Source organism: Apus apus, chromosome 1, assembly GCF_020740795.1.
Source record: "Apus apus isolate bApuApu2 chromosome 1, bApuApu2.pri.cur, whole genome shotgun sequence".
Taxonomy (NCBI): Eukaryota; Metazoa; Chordata; class Aves; order Apodiformes; family Apodidae; genus Apus; species Apus apus.
This window is the reverse complement of record NC_067282.1, coordinates 114,257,285-114,277,999: the sequence shown is the minus strand read 5'-3', so window position 1 is coordinate 114,277,999 and position 20,715 is coordinate 114,257,285. Positions and strand designations below refer to the sequence as shown.

At 39.5% G+C, this 20,715-nt stretch overlaps 1 protein-coding gene across 3 annotated transcripts in view; it reads left to right on the top strand.

Moving 5' to 3' along the window:
* The window catches only part of FRMPD4 (FERM and PDZ domain containing 4), a 314,233-nt gene that overhangs the window by 181,375 nt on the left and 112,143 nt on the right, over positions 1-20,715 (top strand). For 2 of the 3 annotated variants that reach the window (XM_051608839.1, XM_051608842.1), the window contains exon 2: positions 15,601-15,717. In XM_051608839.1, coding sequence (XP_051464799.1) covers positions 15,601-15,717 — 117 coding nt within the window. Of the gene's footprint in view, positions 1-15,600; positions 15,718-20,715 lie in introns of those variants that run through there. The other variant, XM_051608841.1, reaches the window with a different exon arrangement.

Sequence of the window (20,715 nt, the reverse complement as noted above, 5' to 3'; positions counted from 1 at the left end):
GTGTGTGTGGCTCTCTTTTAATGCCAAAAGAGGAAAATACTGTGAAGGGCAGAGCTGGCTGGGTGTCTCCAATCTTTGCAATAGCATTTTCCTGCACTGAAACTCCAAAATTTATCTCAGAACTGCGTTGGATATTAGACTTAGTGTTTTTGTACCCTCTTGCTCATGTTTTCCTGAACTGATGCTGTGCCTAACTTAATTCCTGTTAGGACTGCAATTGTTAGTAAGATCTAAGCACTGCAAATGTAGAGAATGCATGATTTCAAAGAGCAGAAATACATCTAAATATGTGCATAGGCTCACTCCTCGGCTGGAATGTGCAGCTACAAGCTGCAACCAGATTCACCTTTTTTACTATAGGAAAACATCCAGAAGCACTTACCAGCGTAGTGTCAGAGAATAGTATTAAACCTGTGTAAGTCCCAGAGTCCCTCTAATTTTCTGACTGCAGGGAAACTTCCATTTAATGCTGCAAGATCTGTAGGAAGTTCTTTGTGAGTGGCTGTAAGTAGGTTATCTGAACCTGTTGTACTTCTGCCTGGAACCTTTTCCTTAGCTGTCAGTTGCAGGAAGCTGAGAGAGCTTTTTGATACTTTCTAAGTAGCTGTCACATACCCGTATTCCTACCACAGTATATGAACAAGGACTGGTGTAAATTGGAGGAGGAAAAGTATGGGTTTTGGGGTTTTTTTTGTCTTAATTTTTAGCCTTTTACTGCAAGAAATTTATGAGTGCATTTACCCAGATGCGTAACTGGACAGCTTAATATCATATTAGAGATATACATAGCTGGAGCCTTAGTATTCTAGGAGCTTTTTATGCAACAAGATCGTGCAATTTCATTTTTCTCTTCTGGTTGTAAAACTACTAACTTTGGAGTGATTTTCAGATGGTAAATTAAATTAAAGAAAAAAAAATGTACAGGTTTTTGTTTCACAAATTGTATCTTAAAAAATCAATGGGTTAGGAAATACTGATAAGGAAAGAACAAGGCAAGGAACAGAATAAGGAAATTTCTCTCTCTGTCTTTTGTTTAATGATTAATATGATAGAGTAATAGAGTTCAAGTATATGAGATTAACTTCAGGCAACTTAGTTTGCAGTGTAATACCTATTTGTCACATTGCTTTTTGTGAAGCCTAATGAAATGATTTGAGCAGGCATTTGGAGTAGATGAGCTCCTGAGGTCCCTTCCAAATGGAGTTGTCCTGTGATCCTGTGACACACACAAGTCAGTGGCCTGCTGATGGAGCATGAGCACTGCTGCCTTAGTGCTCAGCAAGAGATTTTGTTGTTGATTGTATATGATGAAAATGGGCAGTGGGCCCATTGGTTTTGGACAGCTGGTATTAGGAATGACATTCAAGTTAAACTCTAAGCCTTGCTGCTAGTCTTAAAGGCAAACAAAAGGAAATGGTGCAGCCATGAGAATTCACTCAAAAAGACACCTTTCCGTTTCTCTGTAGTAAAGCTTTCAGCATGGCTTCAACAGCCTTCTTTCTGTGGTTCTGTGTGGAGCTGCTGTGGTTGCTCTGCTGCTGTGCGACTGGGCAATGGCAAAATCCCAACAACATGGTGGGATGGATGGATAGATATGGGAGAGGGATAGTAGCCTAGAGACTGCAATGAGGAGGGCAGTGCATAAAAAGAGCATGAAGGATACAAATGATGATTAGAGATGAAATCTCCTTCCTCCTCAGCAGAATAACAATGAAATACTATTAATTTTCTTACTTTGTTTTGATTGTCAGAGGCTTGTCTCTCTTGTAGCTGAGGACTAGCAAGACAAAGGAGGGAAGGAAAAAAATAAAGCATTTATTGCCATGGACTGGAATTACTTAAATCTTTGAATGTTGACTCATCAGAGCGTGGATAAAATACTGCTTGTCTACTCCTAGTAGCCTGGGAGCAAAAGCTTTGGCAGAAGTCTAGATTTTCTGAGCCTCTGGTATCTGGAGGATGCAAAAATGTATTTTAACCCATTTTGGAAGGCAAATAATGAATTGCCAGTTCTAATACCTTCAACTTTCGCATTTATTGAAGGAAATACAGTATTTTGTGTAAATTGCAGGCTAATATAATAAAGAGGCAGAAAAGTTCAGCTTTTTAATATAACTTTGCAATCATAAAATGCTCTTTTTGAGAAAAATAGCTATATTTATAGATAATTATTACAATGTCTCTAGCATTTATGTTCCAGCTACTGACTGTTTTATGGTATGGTATGGTATAATGCTGTAAAAATTTTAATAGCAAGTGATAAATTATTTGCATTTTTTTCTAAGTCACACAGTCCCTCTCTTGTGAACCCACAGTAACTTTAAAAGCTATTTTTTCTGATTTTTGTCCAGAACTGTAATCTCCCTGAGAGCTGAAAAGTATTCAGTTGCTGGCAAATGAAAAAAAATAAACAGAATATTTGGATTGATAAAAAAATCTAAACGCAGATTTTAATTCAAAGTTGATAACCTGAGGAAGTGTTAAGATGATGTGATGCTTGACATCTTGGTTCTTTAGCAACCTTGTCTTCAAATTGCATCCAGTGGCATCAGAATGAGAAGCTGTTTCACAACCCACCGTATAGTTTGCCTGCCGAGAAAAAGTGAGTCATGTAACGATACAAGGTGCACCTGCAGGAGCTTGAGAGAAGACTATTAATTCTGTGTTCTGCTGAGGTTTTTCAGGCACAAATTTGAAAGTAAAAAAAAAAATCAGTGATGATTTCTCCTGGCTACTGTGTATTGTAAACCATGAATACTGGAAAAAAAGAATTCTAAAATGATGGAGAGGGTTAGTGATACTGGTGTTTGTTGCGTGGGTATTCTGAGGCAGATGGGGTTTCTTATCAAACATTGAAGCTTGGCCTATTTTTTTGTTTTTCTTCTTTCAAGGCCAGCTGTAAGCAAACACTTTCTTCCTGTGTCTCCTGTCTTGACTTTGCAACGTTTTCCTTTTGTAGCTCCCTGCGTGGAAATCTCTGATTTCCTTGGAGTTTCAAGGCACTACTACAGTTTCTGTTTGTTACCCTGTGGAGAATGCAGGAAAAAAAGATTTTGAAAATCATTCCTAAGCTTGCGTGCAGATCAAATCGCATGGGAAACCAGGTCTGTCACAGGTGAAAGTTTTACCCACCTGGTTCCAAGCTCCCCTTTGGTATGGCCTGGGGTATGTTGAAGGGACTAGTGCTCTGAGATCACTTCTCTCCAATTTTGAACTGCATCTGCATAGCTTCCCTTCAAATGTTCAGACACGACATTTTGGCTCAGTTTCATTGGCTTCGGCTTCATGGAGTCATTAAGGCTAAAGAAGGAAATTTTTTATAAATTTAAAATTGCTCTTTCTAATTTGTTGAGGTTTTTACTTGTATCTCGGTTTGCAACCTAGTTCTGTGACAGAATGTGCAGAGTGTCGGTGGTTTCCCTAAGGATTCAGTGGCTTCAGATTTGCTTGGTTTCGTAAGTGGGTTTATGTTCAGAGTGCCTTAAATAGCCTCATATCTGGATGAAGGCTTTTTACCACTGGTGAAAACTTCAGATTGTTACGCAAAAGGCCCTGTACTTAGATTTTTCCTCAGTAGGTTACCATATAAACCATCATTTCCTGAATTGAAAAATACAAAGGAGCTCAAAAGAAAAGGAAAAAGCCCAACCTTCTAGCGTGGTAGCAGTAGAAACACAGACTTCTCTGCAGATATTTTAAGAATGTAAACAGATTGGCCAACACTGATTTTATGTGGTCCTTTTCTGAAGTTTTTTTGTAACTTATCTCTGGAAGTGAAGCGTAGAAAAAAGTACAATGACACGGTTGGTCTTTCATTAGGGGGGATGAATGTTTGTTCATACATGCCCAGTTTTGAGAATTTTGGTTTAAAACCAAGTGGAATATTGAGGCTTTTTTCATCTAGAAAGCAGAACAAAATACCTTAAACTACATTTATGTGCTTATATGTTGTGTTTGAAATAGACATAAATCTAGTAGACTGGTTTTAGTTCAGTACTTAAGTTTCTGATGAGTGGACTTGTTAAAGACTTAATTCCTGTATTGGTTGATTTATACCTTATTGCAATATTGGGAAAAGATTTACATAGTTTTTCAAAATAATTATTGTAAGGGTTTGTGGAAAACAAGCTAAGCTAGTCATCAGTGGCTAAATCTCATTTCAGGGTCATCAAATGTATCTTTTATGGAAAAACTCTTGGTGTTTTGGAGCTGCTTCTGGAGTCACTGGGCAGTGATTTTTCTTATTATTTACTGATTTCTGGGTAGAGAAATTAATTTAAATTGTTCCCCCCCCCCAATAAAATAAAATTAAGAGGGTAGTATTAATTTCATTTAATTTACAAAATAAGTTTAAGATAGGATACCATTATTTAATGTTTCCACCATTTCTTTGTATTTCCCAAGAGATTGAAAGGGAGAAGGGAAGAACTCTTCATGGCTGAAAACTAGTAAATATATGAGTATGTTTTCCCTGTTCTCCTTTCTGTTCAGTACTCACTTCTTAATTAAGATTCCATCATATTTTTTGTTGATTAAGTTCATCTTGAGATTGCTACCAATATCAAGCAGTAGGAATTTAGACTTTAAACATTAGAAAAGCAATTTTGTTTCTTTTGTGGCTATTCAGTCCTCTTTCACTGCCTCCTTCTGATGCAGCTTCACTCTACTAGAGGCTAAAATGTCACCTTATAGCAAGAGCACACAGTGAAGAACTTTCAAGTGACCACAGGGTAAACTGTGAGTGACATCTTTATAGAAACTGGAAGCTCTTATAGGAATCATCTCCCAAGAAGTGCTTGCAAGTTTTCTGAGCTGCTTTTTCTGGTGTATGAGTGTATGATTATACTAAATTTGTCAGCTCACAGCAGCCAGGTTGTATTCATATCAGGCCAGTGAAAAACCAGAAAATTTGCTATGTATAAAAATGAGAATCTCTTTTGCTTTTCCAAATGCAGCATGCACAATTTTTAACAAATATATACACCTCAAATTTTTAAGGCATAAACTGAACAGCTGTGTAATAGGTGGTAAGAAAATGTATGATGTATTGTTACTTTTATCTAAAATGTGATTAAGCTTTACAGCATTGTGATTCCATATGCTACCATAAACTCTCATTATTAGTAGCAGTGCAGTCAGTGAGCTAGACAGCATCTCTATTGCAGGTATTATGGGACTTTTTTTTCCCATATGGCAGAAGTGGCAAACATCCTTTACTATTCCCTGAAACTTAACAGGGAATTATGCCTGCACTTTACTGGAAAGCTGTTAAGAGGACAAACATTCAGTGACAGTAGAGGTAACAACACTTTAAAGCAAAAAAACCCCAAACCAAACAAACCCATAAAAATCTTGTGCAGGATAAAATTCAGCATCTGAAAATAATTGCCATTTTGTCAGAGATAAATGCTGAAGGTTGCATTGTATGAAAATGACTTTGTTGCCTGCTATAGGGGGATGCTAGCTAATGTATGGTAAGGTTGTACCAGTTTGAGAGAAAATCAACCTGTATTTTTCTGTAAAATTCAGAAAGGAATACCAATAATCCATTCACTAAATGAGGAAGAGCTAAATATACTTCTGTACTTTTTTCTTTATTTGCTTTGAAATACTGAGTAAAGCTGAGAAAGCCTAAGGTCAAAAGCTCCATTAAACCAGAAAAAAGCATCTTGCACACATCAGGTTTTAGAGACTTTTATTTCCTAGCACACATCAGCATGAAACTAAAGCATCATATGTAACAGAAAGCCAAAGAGCCTTTTACAGGCATCCAAGTCCCAGCCATTATTTGCTGCTTTGGGTGCTATCTGCCTTTTGCAGTACAGGACTCTGGATCTCTAATGAAATCAATGTGCTTTAAATGAAAACTCCCAGCAGCCTAAAAGGAAGTACAGTGCAGACTTTGGTTTCCTGTGGAATGGAGGCAAATCTTTAATAATAATGGAAGTATAACATAGAGGAAGACAGGGAAATGGAAGATGTAACCTGTATGAGATATTAAAAAAAACCCCACAAAACCAACCAAATAAGCAAAATCCAGAACAAGACAAGTAGCAGACATGAAAATGGATCTACTGGACAGCAGTGACTGTACAGAATCAGAATACAAGAACATGTTTTGCAAAAGGAAAAACTCAGCTGCTGCTGAACAAAGCAGTGCAAACAACAGCTATACCAGTGGTGAAGAGTGTAAGACTTACTGTGGAATCAGAGACAAGGATGGAAGCATCCCAGGACAGGTAGGGTGCCTCATGGAATGACAAGACCTTCACCTTGTCCCTTTTCCAAGGTTCCTGGAGGTTGTTAGTGCTTGGAACAAACCAGCATTGCCTCACATAGTTTGTTTCATCCCTTGTCCCAGTGTGCTGTCTACTTTCGTTACTTTGGGTCATAAGAATTTGAGTTCTGGGCCCACAGTGGACAATGGTGGCTCTTTGGGGAGCTAGTGCCTCATACTGAGGAGCTGTATCTGAAGGCAAAACCTTGTGCTGTAGGTGCTTCTTCATTGCACTGTTTGGGTACTTGTGTCTTTGGCCACATGAAATGAAGCACAGGGAGGAAAGCAAAGGAGCAATTGTGTAAGATACATGGTGAAATGTGGACTATGGGTAGACCACTAGCACAAAGCATGTGAGGAAGTAATGTTTGTTGTTGTACTTTCAGATTAAAAGGAAGCCATCTGTCATACAGTCACCCATGTGATGGGTACAATGTACATTTTGAACAGCCAGTGGTTTTGTTCTGCATCACTCTGCCCTGCTTATGACACAGACATGGGCCTGTAATTAAGGCTGGAGTGATGAGATGATGAGATGAGTGATGACATGAGGAGACTTTTCTGATCGTGTGGAATTGCCTCCTTCCCCCTCACCAAGTGATGGGGACCTGTCACTGTATTTCCCTTCTTGTCTGGCAGAGAAGCAATAGCAAGGTCATCCTCGTGGCAGCCAGGAGAGATCCCTGGTGAAATGGATCCCTTACTTTTTGATCACCTACTTGGCCATGGGCCCTCGTTATCTCATGAGCAACAGCAGTAGCAATGACTGGTGGAGGAGGAATTCATTGGGAGTGCCTCCTGTTCTCAACCCAGACATAGGCTTCCATTTAGAAATCTCAGTTTTAGGCACTGAGGAGATGGAAGCTAGTGTAATCTGTTACAAAAACAGGCTTACAGGATTTTCTAGAAATGTATCTGCTCTACTTTATTGTAAAATAGCTTAGAGCTGTTCAGTATGAAGTTTTGAGTTGTACTTGGGATTTTTCTGCTCCACTGAAGGATTTAAAGGTTGAGCGGAGCCCTTAGCATTGTTGTTGGTTTGGAATAAGAATGAGTAGTACTTTGTGAAAATGTGAATAATTGAGAGCATTTGTGGTGGAAGATGGGGAGAGGGGAAAAAAACCCAACATGTAGTTATTTGCTCCAGCCCGATTTTGGGGAGTAGTTCCTGCCTAAGAGAGTGAAACACTTGGCTGAAGACAGTTTCTGAACAACTAGAGCAAAGCCTGGCTTTATTCATAATCCTTACTAGAAAAATAGAAGAAAACCCAAAACAACTAAGAGAAGGTACTAGAAAGGGGGAGTGTCTTTATTTTATGAATAATATTTGTGTTTGATGGTGCATGATCCAGCGAGAAAATTCAGAATAAGCCTGAAAGGTACTACAACATTATTCTGCCTTTGCCCAGAGAATGGTTGTGTTGCAAGATTATTCAGATGGCCAGGTGTCACAGGTCAAAAGTATTTTTTAGCATTTTGTTCTTATTTTTAAATAAGAAAAACAGTCTTGGGTGATGATTCTACCTTTAAATTTTGTCTTAACTACAAACTTTTAAGCATGAGCTCACTGGTAGGGTGTTATTCTTTTCACTGTTACAGAGTTTCCAGGAGTTCAAAAATAGTACATATTTATATGAGGACTTTTACTTTCTCACTCCGCAAAAGATTTGAAAGAATGCTGGTTGTAGAAAATGAAGAAATCTGAAGTAATTAGGGTTCCCTCCTGTACTTACATGATTTAGTAACAGGAGGCCCAGTATGGATTTTTTGTTTTAGTACAGCGGAATGTGTCTGGAGCAGTTTGTTTTCTTCTTTTTTGCCTCTGATAGGACTATTTCTGTGGACATTTAATAGGTCTCATCTGTGCAGACAACAAGCCTTTCAGTGTACTTGATCTTGGATCAGGAAATTATTGTCCATCATATCTGTCCTATTGCTCAGTGCCCCTCAGGGGAGTTTCAAAAGCAGAGTATGATTGATCTTGATAGTATAGCTACAAAGCCTTTAAAACATTCATTTTCTCTTTTTTTTCAAGTCGAAATGGTAGGATGGAGGCAAGCTTTGTTTGGTAGTCTTTTGGGATAGGAGAGGGAGAGAATTGGATTGAGAAAGCATGTTTCTGTTCTTGAGGCAGTGGAAGATTAAATATCATAGACTGTTACTGAGCTTCACTTGTGTCACAAGCATTGTCTCTTACTCCCAGGTAGATATACCCTGCTATGCCTCTGATGTTCCTCTTGGTACCTCCTAGGGATCACTGTGGCTAGACTGACCTCCTGGGGGGTTGCTGTGGAGCCCCTCACAATTAACTGTGTATCATGGCTTTTGTACAGGATGTCTTCCTTTTATGACGGGCTGGAGGGGGACTCACTTCTCTGTTGGCATGTGGGAGGTAGAGGAAGTGGGTTTTGTACCAGCAGAGAGGTGAAATGAAGCCAGGCTACATGCCAGGACTCAAAATTCATAGAATCATCAAGGTTGGAAAAGACATTCAAGATCATCAAGTCCAACTGTCTGCCCTATAACCCCTAACCACTAAACCGTCTCCTGAAACACCATGCCCACCCCTTTTTTGAATACCTCCAGGGATGGTGCCTCCACCACCTCCCTGGACAGCCTGTTCCAATGCCTCACCACTCCTTCTGTGAATAAATTTTTCTCAATATCCAATCTGAACCTCCCCTGGTGCAACTTGACCCCATTCTTCTTGGTCTATCACTGGTCACTAGGGAGAAGAGGCCAACACCCACCTCACTACAGAATTGTAGAGAGCAATGAGGTCTCCCCTCAGCCTCCTCTTCTCCAGGCTGAACAGCTCCAGCTCCCTCAGCCTCTCCTGATGAGACCTGTTCTCCAGACCCCTAATCAGCCTAGTTGCCCTTCTCTGCACCCTCTCCAGCACCTCAATGTCCTTCTTATACTGCAGCGCCCAAACCTGCACACAGTGCTCAAGGTGCAGCTTCACCAAGGCCGAGTAGAGGGGCAGGATCACCTCCCTGGTCCTGCTGATCACACTATTCCTGCAGATTGAGAAGTTTTTCTCAGTATGGAGCATAAAGGAAGCCGGTGTATCAACACTATTAGTCCATTAGCAATGCTGAGTTACTTGTGTTAGATGGTCAGCCTCGAGCTGAGTCACTGATCAACATCTTCATAAACAGTGCTTTCAGGAATGAAGAAGTGCTGTAAGTAAGGAAGTACTGTGAGAATAACCAAGGTGTTAAATGAGATTATTCAAAAATATTAAATATTGAAGTGGTAAACATGCCATTATACTGTGAATCTTCATGGTACAAGTTCTGTAACTTCAGTCGTGCACTGCTGTTGCACCTGTGTTGTTCATGGGATTGCTTTAAAGAAGATTAGGATATAATCCTTTGATTATTTTAATCCACTAGAGGAAATCCAAGGTAGATGCTTAAAAATTTACTAATAACTAAAGAGAAAACATGCACAGAATATTAATATTTCAAATTTTATATATTTAGATAAATTATACCTGGCTCCACATACAGAGATTTTACACATTTATGAAGATTTCTATCAGAAACTATGGATAATTTTAGCCTTTGCTGGAGTCTGTGAGCTAACAGATACTCAAATGAAAATAAAGCAACACTTGGAGAAAATAAGGCCACAGGATACAAAAATATAAGGTTTTTTTGCAGGCGTGTTTTGGAGGTTTTTTCCTAAGCGGAGCTTCTTTACTGGAAACTTTTTGGAAATTATGCCCCAGCTCCTGAAGTTAGTTAACAACCGAGAGATCAGATCACTGAAGCATATGGTAACAAATTGACAGGTGGTAACTACCCCAAAATTCTAAAGCTCTTAAGATTGAAAACGGTCATTGGATAAATGGAATGTAGTATTTTGCACTTAAAACTAATGATATGAGGAGCTCGGAAGGTGTTTGCACTTAGTTTGGTGCTGCTCTTAGTTATTTTGGAAGGGGGTATAGAATGATGAATGAAAAATAAGATGATAAAAATTGTCAGTTTTACTACCTTATATAGGAATTTAAAGATAATCACAGAATATTAGGGGTTGGAAGGGACCTTCACCCTCTGTGAGAAGCAGTTCTACACCCTGCTGGCGCAGGACCAAATAAACTCGGGCAGATCACTCAGAAAGGCATCCAGATGGGTCTTGAAAGTCTCTAGAGAAGGAGACTCCATAACCTCTCTGGGCAGCCTGTTCCACTGCTCTGTAACCCTCACAGTGAAAAAGTTCTTCCTCATTTTGAGGTGGAACTTCCTGTGCTGGAGTTTGAGATACGGGCTCACCATTTATTGCAGAGCTTTCTTCTGAGGATGGTATCGAATTTCACTCCAGATTCACATGCTTGAAATTCAAATTTTGATGTCATTATGGAGTGAGATGTCAAAGCTCCAAATTAGAGTCAGTGGAGAGCTATCGAATACAGGTATAAAGCTTGCAAATTCAGATGTTTGCTATAGAATAGAGCTGAATCTCCATCCACTTCACTAAGACCCTAAATGCCAGAACTCTTCCGGAGTTCTGCCAAAGAGGCAGCCTGTCACTTACCAAGGACTCATCAATCCAAGGCTATGGAGATTATTGTTTTGCAGGTGTAGCCATCTCCCTCAGGCTGCAGGGGGTGGGAATGAATGAAGGTCTCTATTACCAAGGCTAACCAGGTTTCTGCCTTCTTCAAATCATTATTTAAAAAAAAAAAAAAAAAAAAGAGGAAAGAAAAAGGAAGGAGTGCAGGTTGCTACTACCTTTTATTGCTGTTTTAAATCTGTCAGCAGAGTGCAAGTTGGATTCTTGAGCAAGGGAATAAAGACTACTTCAGTGATAAAGCAGACCTCCTAACTTTTTGTCCAGCTTCATTCCTCAGGAGACAAGGATTTTTGTATCCCCTTGGATACATGGTCCATGGAGGAAGTTAGACACAACCATGGTATCTATCTTTGGGATGGGTAGGCACCCTAATTCTGTATACTGAGTGTTATTCCCCAGTAGACACTAAATATTCTAAATAAAGTTGAGGCATTCCTTTTTAGTTGAGCACTTTCTGTCTTGTCTTTGCCTGAGGACTATCTGAAGCAGGCAGGTTTTGTCTTGCCCTTCCTTTTTCCTGCCATATGTCTGTCTGTGAGGCCACAGATGAGGCAGAGATGAGTCTGGATGAAATAGTTGCTAATTTTAAGGTGATCCAGTTTACTTACGTTGGCACAAGAGCAACTGTGATGTGAAGTAGGACTGTCTGATGCCAGGAGGATGGAAATACTGCTTTTGGTGTCGGTGCCAGTTTTTGTTGGTTTAAAATTGCAGCCCAAGAGCTTCATTTACACCAGTTTAGGAAAGCACTACATTTATAACAAAATTTACAGGCTTGGGTTGTAGAGGTGATGCAATTAGAGAGTCTCAAGTTTTCTATAGCAAAGAGGAATCTTCAGTTGCTCGTTAATAAAATAACTTTTGGGCAATATTACATGCTTATTGTCTGAATGTGCAGATGTTTATTGTTGTTTTTATTTATCAGTTTAACAGAAAATTTAAATGTTTGATTTTTTGTTATTTAAAAAAAAAATCAATAGTGTTAATAGTTAAGTAGAAAGCACTGCTTTCTACTTTATTTTCAGCCTTAGCACTGTCTAAGCTGCTCTGGACATCATGATCTAATACTATGCTTTAAAAATTCAAACTCTTTTGGTTCTGATTTTTGAAAAAAGTTGGATACTATTACAGGCTTCCACTTCTTGTTTGCACCATGGTTTACGCTAAGTAAGTTCTGTGTATTGTGTAAGTGGCATATTGCTGATGTCCAGTACAGGAGACTTTGCGTATGAACTCATGTTTCAGTCATGCCTCAAGCACAGGGCAGGAAAAAGGCTGACCTGAAGATGTTCACCCTGGCACAGCTATTACGTTCTCAGTCAGGTCTCTCCTCAGGGCACGTTGGTTCCTTACACGCTGCTTTGGTGATTTGATGAGCTGATGGTTTGATGTGAAGCAATTCACAGGGATCAGGTTTCATACTTCTGCAGCAAGAATGTCAAAAGCGGGCTGATGGGATATTGTAGCTAATGCTGCCTTGTTTTCAGAGCTCTGCTGGTGTGGTGCTGGCCTGGGCTTTCACAATGAAGTTTGCTACCTGAAAGCTGTGCAGTGACAGGCACAGTGGCAGCAGGTCCCATTGCAGTGAGTGAGCAGGGGCAGCAATGGACAGCAAGCAGCAAGTTACAGCAATGCCATTGCTTCCTCTGCAGGTGGGATGGCTCATGTAGAAGGCATTTTCTTTATCGTTCCAGTCTTTGGAAGTGTGCAGGTCTTCCAGAAGCCTCGGCAGTCTTGGTATGCTCCTCCTATGCCACTGAGGGAAATAAATGGACAAAATGGCCAGCAGCAAGCTGAGCGATTTATCCAAGGTCATCTGCAGGGAGGTAGGATTTGGACAGGGATCTCCCATGACCTGATGATCTTCCTCACCAAAGTATTCTCTTTACATAAAGTCTTCCAAGATGGCTTTGTGTTCCCCCAAAGTGAAATACCTGACCTGCTTATGTTTTCCTCTGGAGCCTTTGATATTCTGTCTGGCATTTATCTCATCTTTGCCATCTTTTACCCTTTGTAGTGGCCACTGAACAGAATGCTTGCAGACAAGAATAATATTCAACAAGTGGATGAAGGTGTATAGAAAGAAATAATGCAGTTCATTTGCTCATTTTTTCAGGCTGTTCAGGCAGTGGGGATCACCAGCACAAATCACCTTTGAGTGGAAAAACCTTGATTTATTATGACATGAATGTTTATTGTTGAATTGTACAATTACCATAGTAAACACTCTGTATTTGTTTTTTCCCATAGAGCCACCTCCTCGAATTTGCACACGTCTAATGTAGGTGTATACAGTGTCTCAAGTGCTAATTTCTCTCCCACTGATTATAAGAAAGTCTGGAGGACTAGATCAGATATAGACATATCTATAATTAAGTAGGACAGTTATTACCCATCATATAGGATAGGTTCTGACACCATTAATGTTTTAAGGGCTCAAAGAAAACTTTCAGGGGAATTAAATTTACCTTAAAAATCAATAATGTTATAATCCATACAAAGAGGAGCCCTTAGTTTGAATACAGAGAATAGTATTGATCATCATAATTGTCCTGGGCTCCCACAGATTATATAATAACAGAAGTTTTAAGTGCTTTATGTGGGCATTTAAATGTCACTGTACTCATTACACAGATAGAGAAACTATAGCGCAGATGTTTCGAAATACATTTAATTAAAGTGGAAAGTGCTAAATGCAAGCATCTCTTTATATTTCAGATAAAATAGGCTACTTTCTACTTTATTTAGTTAACTACAGTATTTAAGATCCCAGATACTCTTAAAGTGTAATTTGAACTCTACAGATGTAGTTAAGCTGTCATTTTTAGACAGTATGGTGACTCCCGTCTAAATGAAGGGAACCACCCTTTCTCCCTCTTCTCCTGTCAAGCATATGGAGAAACAAGAATGCTTAAGCTCAACTTTACTTGAAACTGCATGAGAGAGTGTTGAAAGTATTTGTTTTCTCTCCTCGGATGCCTGTATTAAAAATTCATTCCTTTGATCAGGAATGGGTTAGTTGTAGTTTTTCGGTGTAATGTAGCATATCTGACGTTTATCTGTTTCATTAACTATGTGTAACTGTAATTTTATTAAGATTTCTACCATGTTCAAATATTAGACTTAAGCCCCATCTTATGGCAAATACCAGTGTTTGAATATGTTAACAGAAATGTTTTTCTACTGCTTGAAGGTAGAATACTTAATGTAATTGGTAAATCAGAAGATATCTACACTCCATTGTAATGCTGTACTTTACATGTAAATTATATTTTGCAGCACCGTATCTTCTCACAGTGGTGATTAATCCTTGAAATAAATGGGGAGGGGAAAGTCACTAGTTTGTTTTTAATGGTGCATTCCCCCTTTGGGAAGGATTAACCATGTACAACTTTGTTTGGCAATTTGCAATGAATTGTTGAGTTGTCCGTGGAGACCAATTCTGTTCCAGCAGAAGAGTGTTCACCAGGTTACATTGTGCTCTGCGTCTCTAAGGGAAGTAAGTTTTTACATCTCTGTCTAAGGCAAGAGACAGTAAGTTCCTTCCTAGCATTTGGACTTAAATAAATCTAGCAAGTAAGACTAAGCTGTAATGGGCAGAGAAAAGACAGAAAAGGAGAAGGCAACTCATTCAGAACTTGCCCTTATTTGGTTTGCATGTCTAAATTTCAGGTTGTATTCAGTGGTGTGTGCTGACTGATCTTTGCCTGTCTGTGATGTGCTCACTGCCAGTCTTTAGAACCTTCGCCTGTCCCACTTCCTATTCTTTCTCAGATTGCACAGAGATATTAATGTTTGGTTAATTTTGCTAAAAGACCTATTTGTTGCCTTCTGTACCTCTGAGTCCCACAGCAGAAGGTAGGAATGTATGGTAAGACCTAGCTTAATTCCTGCAAGAGGTAAAACAGTGCAAAAGTTGGTGTTTCCTGTGGGAAACCATGAGGGATTCTTGCTAGCTCTTTTTTTTGTTTATGTTGTGGCACTTCACGCAAAGTTTCAGATCTACTGGGGAAATAGTGTCACGTGGGAGTGCTGCTGAGTCCTTTAGTTAAGTGAACTTAGCCTTTGCTTGGGAGTGGGAATACTATCAGAGAGTGCCCAAGCAGTGGCATGTCACAGTGTGTGTGCTCAGAGATACTGCAACCTTTTGGAAGTTATTTGGACAACGTGCTTCTTGGATAACAGTGAAATGCAGCAACATCTGCATATGGAATCAATTAAGCATCCATATGCAGAAGGCTTCTTCCTTACTTTTGACATAGGAAACAAAAAACAGTTTACTACGAGTGAGAATGGGTGCTGGTGTTCCTTCTTGTGCCAGGTGCTACAGCGTGATCTGCAGCCATGTGGTCGGTTGGTCGGGTTGGGTTTTTTTCTGGCTAAAACTGTACTGAAAACTGGCATTTGAAGGGAATGGTGATGAGTGAAAGCAATACTACGGTTGTGGGACTGATTTACTTGCCAAAGGCTTGACCTCAAAGATCATTGGAAGTGACCATGTATCTCTTCCACTTACTGGGAAAATATGACAAATGTAAGTAGGCCTGCTAACCTGTTTTCCTTTGCCTGGGTTTTGCCTGCAAATTTCACAGCTTCAAAAGTCTTTAAATGCCAAGTGAATTTAAGTAAAAAAGCCAACATTAGTGAATTAAGTAAATTGGAAGACAAAAAAACCACACAGCAGAAAACTCACTTCTTTTTTTTTCCCCTCTCTTTCACTTCCCCCTCCAAAACTGCAGCCACAGGAACAAGTCTTCAGGCTGGCCGCACCCTTCAGGGACCTGGAGCTTGAACCAGGGGACACCTTATGGATGGGAGATGACGGCAAACAGAGATGGAAGAGATTACTTCATCAGGTAAGTGGGCAGTGTGAGCTGTGCAGTCTGCAGCACAGTGCTGCAGCCCTGCTCTGGCTGTATCTTCTTGGAATCCTAATTCCCGCTTCGGCTCTACACAGTTAATGTTCAGCTGTTTTGATTTATTGCACAGAGATAGCTCTGACTGTACTTTACTGTGCCTTATTTTGGCACTTGCTTATTTCATTTACCCAAGAAAATGCTGATAAATAAGGACCTGTAATTCATTGAGGAATTACAAAATATGTCATTAACAAAAAAATAAGGATGCCATGTTTAAAGAATGAGGCAGAAGGTCAGTTCTGAGACTAATGGTTCTCCTCCATCTCTGCCATGTGATGTGAGTTCTAATAGTTTGTCTAATATAGTCATTACACTGGTAATGAGAAAGTGTCTGTTTTGACCCCATAGAGTAAATATTATAATTCTTAGATTTCCCATAGTCCTTTAGCAATGCATTTAAATGTTTGCAAAATAAATGTTAATGTGGATGATGTAATCATAAACAAAACTGGCTTTTCTTTTCCCAGTGAAAACTGTACATAATTATTCTTTAAAAATACTTAAGTTGCTTGGATAAAATGCAGTTTGTTGTTCTCACAAATGTATTTACATTACTTTGGAACTTCTTCAATAAAAAAAGGGCTGATGGTGGTGAGTTTACAGAACCATTATCTGATTTTGCAGCATTAGCTTACATCCCATTTTTAAGGCTAGCATTTTGATTTTGCTCGCATGAAGGTATGTGAGTTTTTTAAAATATTACTTCCTTTTTATGTTTATCAGTCTGTTTAGAAACTTGGAGGTGCTTAAATAAAAGTCCTAGATTAAAATTAAAATTATTTGTTTTAACACAGTGCTGAAGAATCAGATTTATTTTAATGGTCACAGGCCCTTAATTCACTCAAGGTCCTGCATCTGCAAAATCAGAGTCAAATAGCATAAGAAAAAGGATATCCATTACTCTACTTTCTTTTCTCCCACCTTAGCCCCGGGTGTGTGCCTTGGCTTCCTAGGAAGCATTTGCTTTTGGAGCCAAAGCAAGATCTGTAGCATCTTGGTGTTCATCAGGCTTTCAAGTTTTAGAGCAATTTCAGACCTCTCCAAATTGGAGCAAGCTGTCTAAGTTAATGAGGGCTCAAAAGCTGACTTGAAGTGTCATTTTTTTAACTCAAGCAGGTATTTGTCATGCTTTGCATGTCTGTAAGCAACCAGGTGCAGTGCTGGACAATGGGAAGCTGAATGCCAGGCTCACTAGAACTGCCTTAGCGTAGGTTTTCTGCCAGCACTAATTAGGCTTGTCCAGAAGTGTAGGTGAGCCTCCAAAGTACTGTGCAGATATGACCCTGCTGTTTCTGTTAGTCTGGTCAGTGAAGGGACCTGCACACCTTGGGTGTCTGTTTTTATCTGTGGACTGTCAGTGCATTCTCCTCTGCGTGACTGAGATTCATTTGAACAAATAATATCCTTTTTCTGGGGACAGGCACTGCATTTGATTCGTCCTCTTTTCTCACTAGTCTCATAATGGGATGCTGCATTTGTTGTATAACTATAAACAGCTGTGGCCTGCAGAATACAGTGCATTAGTACTCATTAATTTTGCAATTTGGAAATGTTTTCCAACTCTCAGTAGCTAATTATTATTTTGTTTGGTTTTTTTTGGATTGCCTTTTAGTACCTTAAATTGCTATATCTCTCTCTTAAATGCAGGAAACTGCATCTAGGAACAAAAGTCCATAACAGGCAGTGCCAAATTATACCTCAAGTAATGTTAGGCTAGTTGTTTTTTTGTTGTTGTGTTGTTGTTGTGTTTTGATTTTTTTTCATGCTCTTACAAGGTGCTTCCCCTCTGTTCTTTTTCGAGCCCTGGTCTTTCTTCCATTTTTGTCTACATGTGGATAACAGATTGTGGGGGGGGGGGTGGAAATCTGCTTTAAGGAACAGGGAAAATGAGATCTCCAAGGAAGCTGATCTGTAGGAACCTTTGGTATTTGGTGCCAGACTTTCTTACCCACTGATATCTCTGAGTAGTCTTACGTGAAATTTGAACAATGCTATGTTTGCACACCTTGCATGAGCTATAGTACCTATTCTTCTATCAAATACATTAAAGCAACAGCATTTGCTGTCACACATGCACCAGCCATGTCTCCAGAGTTGTAATGCATCTTGCATGAAATGACAGTCCCCCAGGATGCCTGAAAAGCCAGTAACTTGAACTGAATGAAACCAGGAGACCCTTTGAACCACCTGCTGCTCTACCAAATCACCAGCTATCCACTGTTACTTATGAATGTCACCCCTGGTAGCTACTATGATGTGACTGAGGAGCCAGAACACTCATCTTTATTTCAGAAGAGCAACCAAAGGCTGAATACACCTAGTGACTGCCAGCAATTCCTCTGTCAGACATACACAATAGCTGTCCTTACTTTGCCTCGTATTTGGGAAAGAGAAGCCCTCTTTGGCTTTCAAAACAATTGCTTTTGCAAATACTAGATGAAACTACATACATGAAAACACTATTGAATTTTATTTCCTTCATTTTTCACCCCCAGATTTTAGGAATGAAATAGTGAGATGGTTGCTGACAGTTGTGTCAGTAAAGGCAGGAGAGAGATCAGTGAGAGCATATCTTACAGTGTCCAAGGCTTTTTATAGCCATACAGATTAACAAATTGCATTTCACTGAAGGAGAAAAAGCAATTCAAATCATCCACTTGGTTTTGATTAAAGACGTATTAGTGCAATGAAATGTGCTCATGAATTCTGTACAAGCAAATAACATAATTCATAGCAACATTAGCTGCTATTTACTTAAATAGTGTACTTAGTGCCATATGTACATACCCATTCAACTGCAAGCAGACATACTGTAATTTTTAAATTGTGGGAGGAATAGAGAATCCAGGAGAATCTTTTGGTGAGGTGAAAAGTAATTATGTAGTGTCAGTGCAAATGCTTTCAGGCATGAATGGCAAGAGATGTTTGTTCTTTCTGCTTAAGCAAATTTGGTTTCTTTCAAACCTCTGAAAGCCCCTATGGCCTGAGCTAATCAGGGGCAGCTTCCATCACCAGGCAGCACTTTTGTAAAAATGCAAGAAGAGCCTTTTATCAAAATGCTTTGTGATGTTGCTATCAATTCATTATCTCTTCTGTACAGATGGCACAACCAGAGTCATCTTACAAACCTCTAAAATACTTTTTCATAACTTTAGGCCATGGTAAATTAAAGTTTCAGAATTTTCCCCGTTCCCTTCTAAATTGCAACTTTTACTTGAAATAGCCTTATGAGATAACTAAAACATTTCAGTAGAAGTTTGGCTACATCTAGTATTCTTACAGCATGCTTCTGTTCTGCACAAGCTATATTAAGCTGGGCCTGTAATATGAAATATTTTGCTGTGTATATTTAGCCATTTTAAAGGCCTCTTTTCTTCACATTTATTATATACATTGTGTAGTATATGATTATAAGAAATTTCTGAATCCAAACATGAAACTCGCTAAAAGTTTATTTGGTGTGTGGAGTTTCAAGGAGATGGCATGCAAAGCATGAAAGTTTTCACTTATTTTATCCACAAGTGGTTTAGCTTCATGGCAGTTTGAGCTTGCCTGAGTTCCCACTGCTACAATCTTACTGATTTTCAGACCTCTAGGTTTTTGCCCTTTCCTGTGTGTCAGTCTTGCTGCTTGTCAGACCTGGAGGAAAGTAGATAGGGAGATAAAGTGGCAAGAGCTCCTAAAAAAATCCATCCTCCGGAGAAAGCTATGAATTTCACATCAGTCTAGCTCCCTGAGACAGTTCTTCACATGGTTTGATAGAGTTGCAGAATAGTTTAGGGTGAAATAAACCTCTGAAGATCATCTGGTCCAGCCTCCAGCTCAGAGCATGAATGGCTGATGCCAGATGATGGGCAGTTGCGCTACAGCTGTGCTCTAAGATGCAAGTGGAAGTAACATTTGCTGCCATGGAAAGTCTTACTCTTTTGGTTCCTATTCCTCTTTAATTCCTAAGGTAATAGGTACTTTGCTCTTTTTGTAGGACTGGCTTCTATTGTTCAAATAAAGACCAGAATCTGAAATCAGATGAACTGAAAGGAAATGTGGCCCTTCCTATGTGGACTCCATGTACAGTGGTGCCAGTAAGGTGTAGTTAGTTATTACACTCTTATAATAATTATATTTTAGAGTGGTCTGTTAGGTTGCCATGTTGCCACATCCTTATTTGCAAGAGATACTATTGATCATGTTTATAGAATCATAGAATTGGTTGGGCTGGAAAAGACCTTTAAGATCATGGAGTCCAACCATTAAAAGAGAAAACACAGAAGGAAATTCAAGGTAGTTATTTTTATATCATTTTATGACCTGAGATTTTTCAGTCTAAAGTGATCCTAAAAGGCACGGGGTGGAAAAAAGCCGTAAGAGTAGTCAAATGGGTAAGTAACAGGCATCACTGTTGTCTCTCCTTTAAACCAGTTTAGTGTTGCTCTTGACACGGCCTCAGAGGGGATGACGGGGTCTGCCTGCGTGACCGGTTTGTTTTGCTGCTTTTACTGTTTAATTCCAAGGACCCTGACCATCTGTACTTGAAGGATAGTACCTTGCTTCTGTGCTCCGGTCTGGAGCAAACTAAGCAAACAGCTGTGGCCCCAGGCATGAAGTAAAAGGCAACATATGTAAAGATCAAAGCCAGCAGCATTGGTGCTTGGCTCGAAACTACAGGTCAGTCTCCAGAGTGCGCAGCTAAGCTGGGAGAGCTCGGAAGTCTTTCCAGATCCTGTTATGTTAGTATGGTGTGGTTTCTACACCAGTTGAAAAGTGTCACAACATATTTTGTTATCTTGAGCACCTGTTGTATTTCACTGGTCCTTTTGTATTTAGTAGGTTAAGTTGTTCCAGACTTCTAGGTGTATCTAGCAAACTGAATTCTTTTTTCCTTGGAGGTCTGTTATCCTGCATATAGTACAGCTCCATGATTTTTGGCTTGTGAAA